The 12,102-nt window shown below is 39.1% G+C and overlaps 1 protein-coding gene across 11 annotated transcripts in view; it reads right to left on the reverse strand.

The window, feature by feature from the left end:
* Positions 1 to 12,102, reverse strand: part of WDSUB1 (WD repeat, sterile alpha motif and U-box domain containing 1) — a 28,889-nt gene that overhangs the window by 16,607 nt on the left and 180 nt on the right. For 3 of the 11 annotated variants that reach the window (XM_086896579.1, XM_086896580.1, XM_086896576.1), the window contains exons 1-9: positions 11,843 to 12,097; positions 11,420 to 11,541; positions 9,341 to 9,755; positions 5,906 to 6,090; positions 3,032 to 3,124; positions 2,259 to 2,352; positions 1,954 to 1,987; positions 220 to 260; positions 28 to 134 (exon numbers count right to left, since the gene is read on the reverse strand). In XM_086896579.1, the coding sequence (XP_086752705.1) occupies positions 28 to 134; positions 220 to 260; positions 1,954 to 1,987; positions 2,259 to 2,352; positions 3,032 to 3,124; positions 5,906 to 6,090; positions 9,341 to 9,738 (952 nt within the window). In that variant the 5' untranslated portion in view covers positions 9,739 to 9,755; positions 11,420 to 11,541; positions 11,843 to 12,097. Of the gene's footprint in view, positions 1 to 27; positions 135 to 219; positions 261 to 1,953; positions 1,988 to 2,258; positions 2,353 to 3,031; positions 3,125 to 5,905; positions 6,091 to 9,340; positions 9,756 to 10,297; positions 10,392 to 11,419; positions 11,542 to 11,842; positions 12,098 to 12,102 lie in introns of those variants that run through there. The other 8 variants (XM_086896581.1, XM_086896578.1, XM_086896582.1 and 5 more) reach the window with 7 other exon arrangements.

A 12,102-nucleotide genomic window follows, 5' to 3' on the forward strand; every position in this document is an offset into this window, starting at 1 on the left:
CAGATTACAAATACTTCACACACTGACCTGCACAGGGTTGCTTAAGGTCAAGCTGCCATATGTGCACAGTTTTATCCATTGAGCCTGTGGCAAGTAAGAGACTATGTGGTGCAAAAGCACAAGTTGTAACATATCTACAAATTAAAAAAAAAAGTCTGAAAATTCGTGAGAAAAGGACTTTTTTTATTATGGAATAGAATGATCATGCTGATTTCTTACCTTGTATGCTGAGACAAAGTATGAAGGATATTGCCAGTACTCTGTAAAAGAGTTTTTTTGTAATTTTAAGTCTTAAAGAATAAGAAATTGTTTCTTCACTTGCATGCATCCTTTCAAAACAGAGAATACCAGTTCTTGAAAGGTGACAGAAGCTAACTTCAGAGAAATTACGCAACCTTGACAAAGCTGATCAGCAGCAGAGTCAGAAATGTAACTTGAATTTCCTGCTTGAAACCCTATTTGATTCCCTAGAGCACTGCTTTCCTGCACAATCAGCCAGCATGGAACATGCAGCGAGAACAGTTGCAGAAACACTGACTGAATTAAATCCATATTGGTGGTTGGTTGTGTAAATAAAGACATTTCTTCTACAAATCTTGTATTAGAAGTTACTGAAAGGGTCATTGTGGGGGTCATACCACAATCCTTCAACTGGACCAATTATTAACCATACCTATTTGGCCTACTCTCTATTTGGTCACTAAACACTACTAAAAAACTAAATTCCTGAATTTTGGCAGTTTTAACTTGTTATTGAAAGATTTTCCCTCCTATGAAAAATAGCATTTTTTGGACAGGTACAGACAGGTTGGCAAGATGATTAGCAAACTTATTCTCAATCCCTAATTGATCAGTCAGCACTCCAGTATTTTGAGCTGTCCAACATGATCAAAGCGCCCTAATATAGGTTGAAATCTCTCTCCCTTCCACAGAGGTTTATTGTCCCCACTTTTCCCCACAGAATCACAGGACAGTTGGGGACCTCTGGAGATGATATAGTCCAACCCTTCTGCTAAAGCAGCATCACCTAGAGCAGGTGTCCAGGCCGGCTTTAAGTATCTCCAAAGGAGGATTTCACAACTAGAAAACTCATTGTCCCATTTGATATAGATCTAAGGCCACAAAAGCTGATGAACGATATTAAGAAATACTTAGGCTGTGGTTTCCTTCATCTTTCAATTTTCTGAGGCTCCCAAACTCTAGAGGACATCTTACATACCTGCCTAAACTTCAAACTACTAGAATAAATAGGGCAAAAATTGTGCAGGTTTTGGTGAAAAACTTTAATGCTTATTAAAAAAAAAAAATTGTATCAATACAATAGGTATGTGCAGGGCAAGCTGAAGAAGTTTAAAATTTGTTCATCCTTCATTTTCAGCAAAATTATTAATACTATACAGTACTAAAGGTGTATATATAACACAGGTGAATCACAAAGGTATTACAGAAAATGCTTAAACAATATGTTTTAATGACATTGTACTTAATATAAAAATTTTCTTGAGTTTTTTATTATGTTTCCATTTTATATGCACTTTACATATAGCTAACTACAGAATTTCTGTGATCACCATTCCTGATTTTATGTCAAAAGGTACAGTCCTCCTTGCTTTGGAAGCTAAGCTAAGGTTAGGATAACAAAAAAAATCCTTCCACTTCAATATGAATCTTGTAATACTCCTAAGTATGGAATTAATCGAGTAACACCCTACTGCAGAGAAATCAACTGACAAATCCTCACAATGTAAATAAAAAGTGAGAAAGACGATCAACTCTCTGAAGATATTTTTTCCTTAGATTCCTTCCCCTCCTACCCTCAAATGCACTGTAAATATTTTGGCTTGGTATCATTTGTATTCTTTAATATTTTTTCATTGCTAAGACACCGCAGAAACAGTGCTCATATTTAAAGAGAACACCCCAACAAATGGTCTTGTATTATGCTATACTTACAGTTTCATAGATTATGACACACTTGTCCACAGACCTTAAAAAAACACATCGACATTAAAGTGATGCAAAGAAGGAAAAGGAAACCATTTCATTAACCTTTTCCAAAACCTGAGATTTCAAACTCAATCACCTACAAGACACAGACCAATTGTAAAGACACTTGAACAGCTCTAGAGGTCATAGAACTATAAGAACTATTACTTGATAATAAGTATTTAGAAATCTTCAACTCTTATCAACTTTCTGTTTTATAATATTGAAGCGTGAACCTGGACAGCTGGACATTTCAACAAGGTGCTGCTTACCCCGAGACTATCAGCCGTCCATCACAAGAAAATGCACAGGCCAGAACTGGGGCAGAATGCCCATTCAGTGTGCATTTATATTTTAACTGAACACCTAAAAACACAAGAAGTAAATTATTACATTTGGCTATATTTGACAAGCTATAACATAAGCTATTTTAAGAAGCCCAAAGCTCCACCAAAGATGTGACTCTGTGACATATTGTTTACAAAAAAGGGAATAAAAAGATCACAGAGACAACTTCCCCTTTTAATATCTCCAACTTTCTCACTTTGTAGTCTTAGCACGTCTCACAAGGTTTTAGATAATTAAATGTGTATCTGGACATACAATACTTTTATATGAAAGAGATGACAAAAAAGTACCCACTGAAGATACTTTTGGAAATTTACCTAGTCTCTACATTTAGTTTCTGCAGAAGCAAGTATTCTTTTCTCCAGCTCTTATTCAAGGCCCAACATGGAAACAAACCTTTCCCTGGCCAGGCAGATTAAGAGGTTTCAACCTATCCACCTTGAAAGGCCACAGTAGAATTTCTTTTAAAACTTTACTTTCAATACTTGTTCATAAATAGATTGCTAAATAAAATCTACATGGTGTAGCATCACCAAGTGCTGAATGCCTTAGCTGTTCTCCAGCTAATAATTAAAAGAACGCTTTCAACTTTTGGTTAGTTTGGCTGTGAATCCAGTAATATAAATTTGATTTTCAATTTAAGTTGGCACTGAAGACCTAGGATATTGGTGTATTCAAAAAACATTTCTATACAAACCTAAGAAATCTGCAAACAAAATAAGCCAGAGTTTGATCTGATTATCTTGTCCACAGGAAGCCATCTGGAAGTATTTGACTCCATTTTCACTATCTGACAAAATAAAAATATATAAATGGGAGTCAGAAACATTAAAAATACCAGCAGATCAGTAAACTACATTAACATAAAAATCATTGCAGAAGTTCTGAAACAGTTTGGATGTAAGAAATAGGTATTCTTTCCTGAATAAGTAGATAAAGACCAGAGCTGTGCTCATGTTTTAAGTTTTCTTGATGAGAAATGTTTGATTGCTCTGATTATACTGCTAGAGTATTTGAATATAAATGATATGATTATATCAGTTTTTCGAGTAATTCTCAAAATTAACCACATACACTTGTACAAAATTAGAGTATCTGACAGGGAATTTTCATACTGTTATACATTTAATTTCTTAATTTTATAAACTGCCATTACATGATTGCAGTCCTACCAAACACTCAGTAAATACTGCATTAAGAGTGAAATACAACAATAATAGTCTTACAGCTTTCCCTTCTTGATTCAGTGGCTATGAACATTTCTGAATTACCATGTTCCACAAGTGGACTGTTAGATGCATAAGAAAGTGGTTGGAGAGTTGCAATCTGAGAGTCCCAACGGACCAGTGGTGTCCCTCAGGGTTCTGTATTTGGAACAGTGTTATTTAAATTTAAAAAAATTTAATAGGCAGCAAGAAGGGAGCAAGCACACCCTCAGCAAATCTGCAGATGACACCAAGCTGAGTGGTGCAGGTGACACACCAGAAGGACAAGGATCTGGGAGAACCCCAGAGGGACCTGGACAAACTCAAGCACTGGCCCATGGGAACCTCAAGTGCTGATACAGCAACTAGACTGGGGCAACCCCTGGTAACAATCCAGGCTCAGGGGTGAACAGGTGGAGAGCAGCCCTGACAAGAAGGACTTGGGGATGCTGGTAGGTAAGAGGCTGTGAACACTGCACCCCTTGCCAGGATCAGTTCCAGCTTCACCTTGGCCTTCTTCATCCCCTCCCTACACAATCATAATTCATCTCTATACTTTTTCCTGGTTACATGTCTTTGTTCCCACTGCCTGTGCATTTACTTCTTGCTTTTTAGTTTGACCAGCCGTTCCTGACTCAGCCATGCCAGTCTCTTGCCCTCCTTGCCCAGTTTCTGGCTCCTGAGGACCACTGACTCTTGCACTCAGTAGAAGATTTCCCAAAAAATCTGCCAACTCTGTTCCGTTCCCTTGTCCCTGAGGGCAGTCACCCACTGCAGAGCTGGAAGACTGTCTTCCTAAAGCTCAGGAGCCTGCCTCTATTCCTTACCTGACCTATATTCCTTAAGATGGCAAACTCCACCACAACTGCTCTAGATCCCCGGAGCTCCTAGGCAGCTGTGACTGAATCCACTTCAAAAGCAGAAGAACCACCTGTCACAACCTAAAGCACAAAGAACCTATCTGACACAATGGATCAAAACTTGCTCTGAATAAAGCAGGTAAAAAGAACCTCAGTTTAAAACTACCTCTATTTGTATTGGATAAGCACTACTTGTATGCATTTCATAATGTGTTAAATCTGCCCAAAATTCCCGAAGCTTCAAGCACTGATGATGAAACAGCAACACAGAAAAGGAAATATGTTGACTTTCAGTAATATATGGATTAAAAAAATCAAGAATGATCATAAATCTGCCAGAACAAATCTACAGTGTAGGAAATACCTGCTTTGTTGCCTGTTTCACCTTATCTTGGCAGAAGGCTGTAATTTTTAAACCAAGAGAATATTCTCAATATGAAATGGAGTGGTGGAAATTACACACTGATCTGTTCCAGCTGCAATGTATTTTTTGCCCTCAGATGCAACTCTTAGTTCATGATGGAGTTTTTTGTGTATTATTTTCACCACAAAAGATCCTACACCTTTCAGTGGACACACATTTGTTTGATTCTATATTGTCAATCACTAATTCTCTGTTCTGAAGTGTATGTTCACATCCTTCTTCCTCAGCTTCCTCCTGCTCCTTTCTTGCCTTCTTCCCCACTGCTTCACTCGTTTTATTCCTGCTCTGCACCACCTCTTAGATAGGGTAGTACTTATTGCCAGGTTCAGCACTTGAAGATGCAAGTGGCTGCTCAGTTATAACTTTTGGGGCCTTTGAAATGGCAGCCTGTGTATTCTGAATACAAAAACCTAAATGTGTTGATGAAGATCACTTTGTCTCAGCAGTAGATCTGGAAAGGACGAAAATATACATACAAGGTGGTTAAGTCAAGTTGCTGTGTTACTTCCTAAAGCTTACAATGAGGCTTCTTCCCATTTTCCTAACCTCCATTGGAAGCAAATGACTTCGTGGGCAAATGCTAAAACAGCTCTAAGATTTCTGAACAACTTAGGGGAACACAGGAAATTCTAGGCTCATTACTCCCCCAAATTCCTCTAAATGACAGAGTCAGGTGCAGGAAAACAGCCTATCTGTTCATATTCCACAGTTCAAGCATTTAGCTTACTAGGTTTACAGCTCTCTGCATTGTTTTAATCCAGTCCTGCTCCTTGAGAACCAAAGTATGAAAGAGTCAAGTGGGAATGGTAATCAAGCACTGCATCTTCTAACACCATTGCCTGCCACTGGGTAATTAGCTACTTAAAGTGATCACTTTGTTTGTTGACCTATTACATTCCTTGCCACAGCCTGACCACAACCTTTACTTAAGAATACTCAGAATATTCTAAAACATCAGCTCTTCAAAAGGTCATTTGTATCTTAAGCACCAATGGCAAAAAGAATATGAAATAAAGAGCTAGGGAGAAAAAAAAGTATTTATTTTTTTAAATGTTCCTCCCCTAATGAAATGAATAACTAACCAGATACTGGATGTGAAGAAATATCACAACAGGTAACGCCAAGATCATGTGCTTTTTCATTATACAGGCATCTCATTTTATCATCCCAAATGGTTAAATCACCACTTGATGATCCAGTGACAAAGAAATTTCCATTGGGAGAAAATGCACAAGCCATCAAAGAACCACCTTTAACTTTTCCAGATCTGAAAAGCAAGAATACACAGGATTTGAATTTAGAGTAGGTAAAGTTCTACAAAGTGACCTCTTAAATGCAGTCTGATGCAATACGCCAAGCTCTTCTAAGGTTTGCACTTTGAAACTAGCTAACAGAGGAAAGAGAAACTCAAATCACCTATGAAAAGAAAGCAAAATAAGTTCTGCAGCAGGGACCAGACCTGCTCTTTGACAGCTGGAGGAAAAACATGAGATGGCAGCCCAAGGCAATAATTGTAACTGAGTGATAAAATAATTTTCAAACTAAAGACAATTTGCAAGGATTTAACACTTAAAAGACGTAATGCACTGTTAAAATTCCATGGCAGGATACATTTTAAAAGTCAAAGATAAATACACAATTATCATTAACACAGATTTACATGTACACAAACAAGGGGAAAAAAGACTGACAATTCTTCTGGTTTTAGAGACAAAGAGAACACCTACTAGCCCATATGATAAGCTGTAGTTGAGTAGAATACTTTGTGATTTATGATGTGGGATTAATTTTGAACCACTTGTACACCAGAAAAAGCAATGTGGAAAAGAAATTCTGTATTTTAACTAAATCGTCCAAAGCACTTTGTAGAACTGATCTTCAAAGAAAATTTCTAGCAGGAATGGAAGTGTGGTCAACTGTCAGGAAGGAAGTGGGGTCAACCTGACATCCTTTACATTATCTGACAACCTAATCAAAAGAGTCTCATTCCTTTTAATGGACACTAAATCCAGCCAAGCATGCATAGCTGAGTCTTTAAGTGCAAGGAGAAAATCACAGCCATGAGAAACAGTCACATGGCAAGAATTGTCAGTCCTATTTACTCTATTGTACTTTGTAGAACAACTGCTAATTCTCTTTTACTGACAAAAATTTTATTTACTGCCAGAGGTGCAATACTTAATGTCACAGAAGACAAGTCAATAAATTTTCCTCAGTGTCACACTAATCAGACCCATGACCTTCTAAAAAGCATTGTCTCCCTTAATTATTTTATTAAGAACACTGTCAAATCCACTGTAGTGCTTCCCATTTTTATATGTACAATCCTTTATCTTTACTGCCACTTTTAAAAATTTAGTTCTTTCATACAAAAAGTTGCAGATCTTGCTCTGAAAGCAACAGTAAAATAAATAGCATTGTGCAGACATTTAAAACTTGCAGACCAAATACCAGTTTTGTAACTTAACTACTGGACAGGAAACAGAGACCACTAAGAAATACACATAAGTCAACTTGCTTTCTTGTTCACATCCACCATAGAAGTCATTTAAATAGCCATCTTACTTCATAATTTAAACCATCATTTACAACAGCTGAGTAGATAAGGAGCAAATACTATGTAATTTTATTATAATTACCATTATTTTATTATAATTACCCATATATTTAGCCAAGCGAGAAAACAGTGCGATAAAACGTTTTGTCATTTTCAGCATCAACACAACCAACTGTTTCAAGAGAAACAAAGGATCACAGATGGACGTTAGATGGTCAGCTAACTTCCTCTGACATAATTTCCAAGTACCTTGATGATTTCTGCATGATACTAATTTCAACTTTTAAAAACAGGACATGTGCATTTTTTAATCTGCAATTACAAAAATTACCAAAAAATTACAAAAAATTACAATAAAAAAATTGATCAGCTGAAAATACATACACACATACACATCCCAAAACAGATATAAAGTTAATTTGACTGGCCTATTAAACTTTTAATAGTTGAAGGGGACAGGATGGGAATGTTCAAGTTTTTTATTTCTCTACAATGAAAATACCAAAGCAGAATAATTTCTGCTTAGTAATAATATATTTTCTATGTAGTCGTTATACAGCCACCATTCAACTAGAAGAAAATTAGGATGTATGTCTAAAACATGCATCACTGCATGTATTAAGAGCATACTATTTTAAAAAATGATGTTTTTATACTTCTAGGTTTTTCTCTTCAGCAACAAATATTCTGAATAACAAAATATAATCTCTTCACTAGTTATGTCTCAAAACAGATAAACCCTCAGATTTCAGAGTACTAATAACTTTTTTCCCAATTTTTCTTAAAGATAAAACTAGGAAAGAATAGGTTATCAGTACCCCTATATTGTCAAGTAAAACAAAACCGCCATTTCAGTGTTTCTTTATGTATTACAAAACATATGGTGACAGAAATCTGCAAGAATTCTGTTTATGGACAAATTTCCAGATTTACACAATTTCAAGTAACTATGATTATTAATCAATCATTTTGGAAAACTGTACAGCTCCCACATAAATCACTGCTGTGGAAAGCAAAGAGGCCACAAAATAAGGGACATGCCTGACAGGAGACTACCAACATCAAACAGTTCTGTCTTTCAGAAGCAGCTGCTCCCTCAATCCTGAGTGAAACATCAGTTTGCTCAAATTCTTAACTACTCTTCTAACTTTAGAGAGTTATTTCATTGTGCAATAGGGCCCTAAAACCTAAATAATGTCCTGCCAACTAGTAAGTACAGATTCCAACAACTGGCCTGAAGAACTCACTGGAAGTCAGAGATATAGAGGAGAACTCTGAAGAGAGCTCTAAGGTTCATGCCTTTAACTGTGCAACACCAATAAATACACTCATCTCCTTTGTTTCAAATGTTGCTTGGAAAACTGTGAAATGTTGACTGTCATGCTTAATTTACTTAGCACAAATACTTCTTTCTGTCACTTTATGTCTCAAAATGTACAGTTTCAGGACACGTCCATAGTTTCCAAACTCTGATTGCTGGATTACCAGCAAGCTTCTAAGACCTTCCTGGACTCCAAACTCCTGGTAATTAAACATTTAATTTATACTATGTGTAATGCAATATAAAGCACACAGTACAGTCAGGCTCCACTAAATGTGTATTATTTATCACAGTTTGCTGACCCACTGTTTAGAAACCAGATGCATACAGCCTGCAATGCATCCTGATCTCATGTTAAATCAATGAAATGAAGTTTAAAAAAATCAAGATTTAGATGCAAGATAACTTTGTTAAAATTTAAAGCTTCTTGAGTTCACGTTGTTTAACTTAAAAAACCAAAAAGCTACTCAGCACTTCTCCCTCTCCTATTAATATCTTTTGGTCATCTAAATCCTATCCCAGCATCTTTCTGATACCATCAGAGGTGTAAGTCTGCATATCTTGCATACAGTAGAGAATACTACTTGAACTATTTTCACTTCGAAACAAAGTATTTGTCAAAAGATATTTGACACTCACCGGTACAGTTTCAAGGACTGCACGTTCCAAAGAACCACGCTGCCGTCGGCTGCCCCTGCCAACAGATAGGTGGCCTCAGGAGAGAAGCGGCAGACCCTGACGGGGCTGGCCCCGGGCTGCTGCAGCACGGCCAGCCTGCGGCCATCGCGGCTGTCCCAGAGCGCGGCGGTGCCGTCCGTGGAGCACGAGGCCAGCACGCGTCCCGACGGCGAGAAGCAGCAGCAGTGCACGGCGTACGCGTGCCCTTCCAAAGGCGAGTACGGGAGCTCGGTGAAGTCGCTCAAAGAATAAACACGAATTGTTTTGTCCAAGGAACAAGTAGCCAAGCACGACGTTGAGAAGGCGCAGTAGTTGACATCATCACTATGATCTGCTAAAGTGTGAATTAATGTCGCCATTTTAAAAAAATTAAAATCTGAAAAAGAGTTTAACAGTTAGACTTAATTTTCCTATTTCATAAATGAAACGTACTACCTTAGCAAGCCAAATTCTGAAGGAAAAAAAAAAAAAGAAATACAATCTCATTTACAAAGGCAAGTTTTTCACCTAGCATTGTTTAAGCACAGAATCATAAAATCACAGACTGGTTTGGGTTGGAAGGGACATTAAAGCCCATTCAGTTTCACCCCTTGCCATGGTAGTTAGGGGCAGGATAGGTAGGTAGGATAGTGGAAAGTGACACCTTCTATCCCAGGTTGCCCCAAGCCTTGTCCAGGCTGGCCTTGAATGCTTCCAGGGATCCAGGGGCCGCGGTTTCTCTGGGCACCTTGTGCCGGGGCTTTACCATCCTCACAGCCAAGAATTTCTTCCTAATCTCTAATCTAAACCTCCTCTCAGTTTAAATCCATCCCCCTTTCTATCACTGCATGCTCTTGTAAAAAGACCCTCTCCAGCCTTTTTGTAGTGTGGTTAGAGCACTTTCCAGTGAAGACCGAGACAAAAAAGTCATTTGAGTACCTCAGCCTTCTCCATGTCTTGGATAACCAGGTCTTCTGCTTCCCTCCAGAGAGGGCCCACACTTTTCCTGATCTTCCTTTTATCACCAGCACACCTATAGAAGATTTTCTTGTTGCCCCAACATCCCCGTCTGGATTTAATTCCATCAGGACTTCAGCTTTCCCAACCTAATCCCTGAGTGCTCAAACGATCTCTCTGTAGTCCTCCCAGGCTACCTGTTCTTGCTTGCATCCTCTTCAGTTTTGTCTGAATTTGTCCAAGAGCTCCCTTCTGCTTACTTTCAGAGATAGAAACAGTAGTGATGGAAATACATCAGCTCAATACCACATAATTGTGCTGCCATTCCAACGTTTGACCAGAGTGACTTAAAACATTTAAGTCAAAATGTGAAAATTAACTGGGTGATCACAATTGGAACCTCTCCAGAAATTGCATTTGGTGCTACACTGAACAACCAAAAGACAATGTGAACTTCACACGCATTTTCCCAGGACTTAAAACTGCTGGAACCAGTTTAAATTGTATCAGACAAGTAATTTACACTGCTGAGGTCTGGGAAATCCCTGAAGAGATACATTCCAACCAGTTACTCCCTATGCTGCAGATCACAGACAACTTTCCTGAGAATAAGGAAGCACGGAGCCAAAATGAAGTGCCTACAGCTCTTATAAGCTGTTTATAATTAAAAAAACCCACTGTAATATTATTTATATTGAGTTAACTTAAATAATAGTTTGCTGTTTTAGATAAGTGCTTCATTCTGAATAATAATTTCAGTGCTGAGGCATCTATGAACAAAACCATGTACACTCACGCTTTTTTTTTTTTTACATAGAAACATACACACACATTTGCTTGTATGTATGTGGACATGCAAGAATGTATAAATGTATGCACACATGCAGAGATATGTACGTATATGCACAGGTACAAAGGTGCATATGTAAGGGCAAAATACTCCTCTTCAGACAGTGTATGGCACACCAATTTAGCTAGAGATCATTGAATACTACCTATTTTAGCTTTGGGATACTCAGTTTTACTACTATTCTCTTTAAAACCATTAAACAGATGAAGTAGTACCAATATAATATCTTAGCTGCAGAAAGAAAAGAAACATACTTTCTTTAATTGTCAGAAACCGAAGAGTCAGGCAAAGCTTGACATGTGGAAAGATGAGCTGAAAAAAACACCTTGATCTAACTGTGAGGAGACTTTCAGCAGCTCATTGCAGGAAAGCAGACCTAAGAACAAGAGGTTTCAGTGTCAATAAATCGACTGAGGGAGCGAGGAACAGCAGGATCATTCATCACCAGAGAGATATTCAGCACCACAGCATCAGAGGAGTTCCCAGAGGAGACTCTGGGAATTACGCATTTTTCCACATAATCCAAAACCAGCAGCATCTGCCCACAGAAAGAGCTACAGCAATTCTCGACGCGGCTGGCAGCCACTTCCCTAGTGCTCTTTGCCGCAGCCTAGCCCCACCCAATCCATCGCGCCGGCAGCGCGGCCAGAACGCGCTCGGAAGGTCGGCGGAATCACCTCGAGCTCCAGTGGCAGGTGTCGGGCAAACAACACGCTGCCTCGCCTGCGCGGGGGCCCCGCGGCCACCAGGCCCGGCTGCCCGGCCGTGAGGGGATCCCGGCCGTGAGGGGATCCCGGCCGTGAGGGGATCCCGGTCGTGAGGGGATCCCGCCCGCACTTCCCGCGCCGCGACCGTGACGCCTCCGGCCTCGACCTCTCGCGCACGGCCCGGGTTGCTGCGCACGCACGGTGCCCCCCCGGCCTCCCCGCATTGGCGC

Source organism: Cyanistes caeruleus, chromosome 7 (genome assembly GCF_971803275.1).
Source record: "Cyanistes caeruleus chromosome 7, bCyaCae1.hap1.1, whole genome shotgun sequence".
Classification (NCBI taxonomy): Eukaryota; Metazoa; Chordata; class Aves; order Passeriformes; family Paridae; genus Cyanistes; species Cyanistes caeruleus.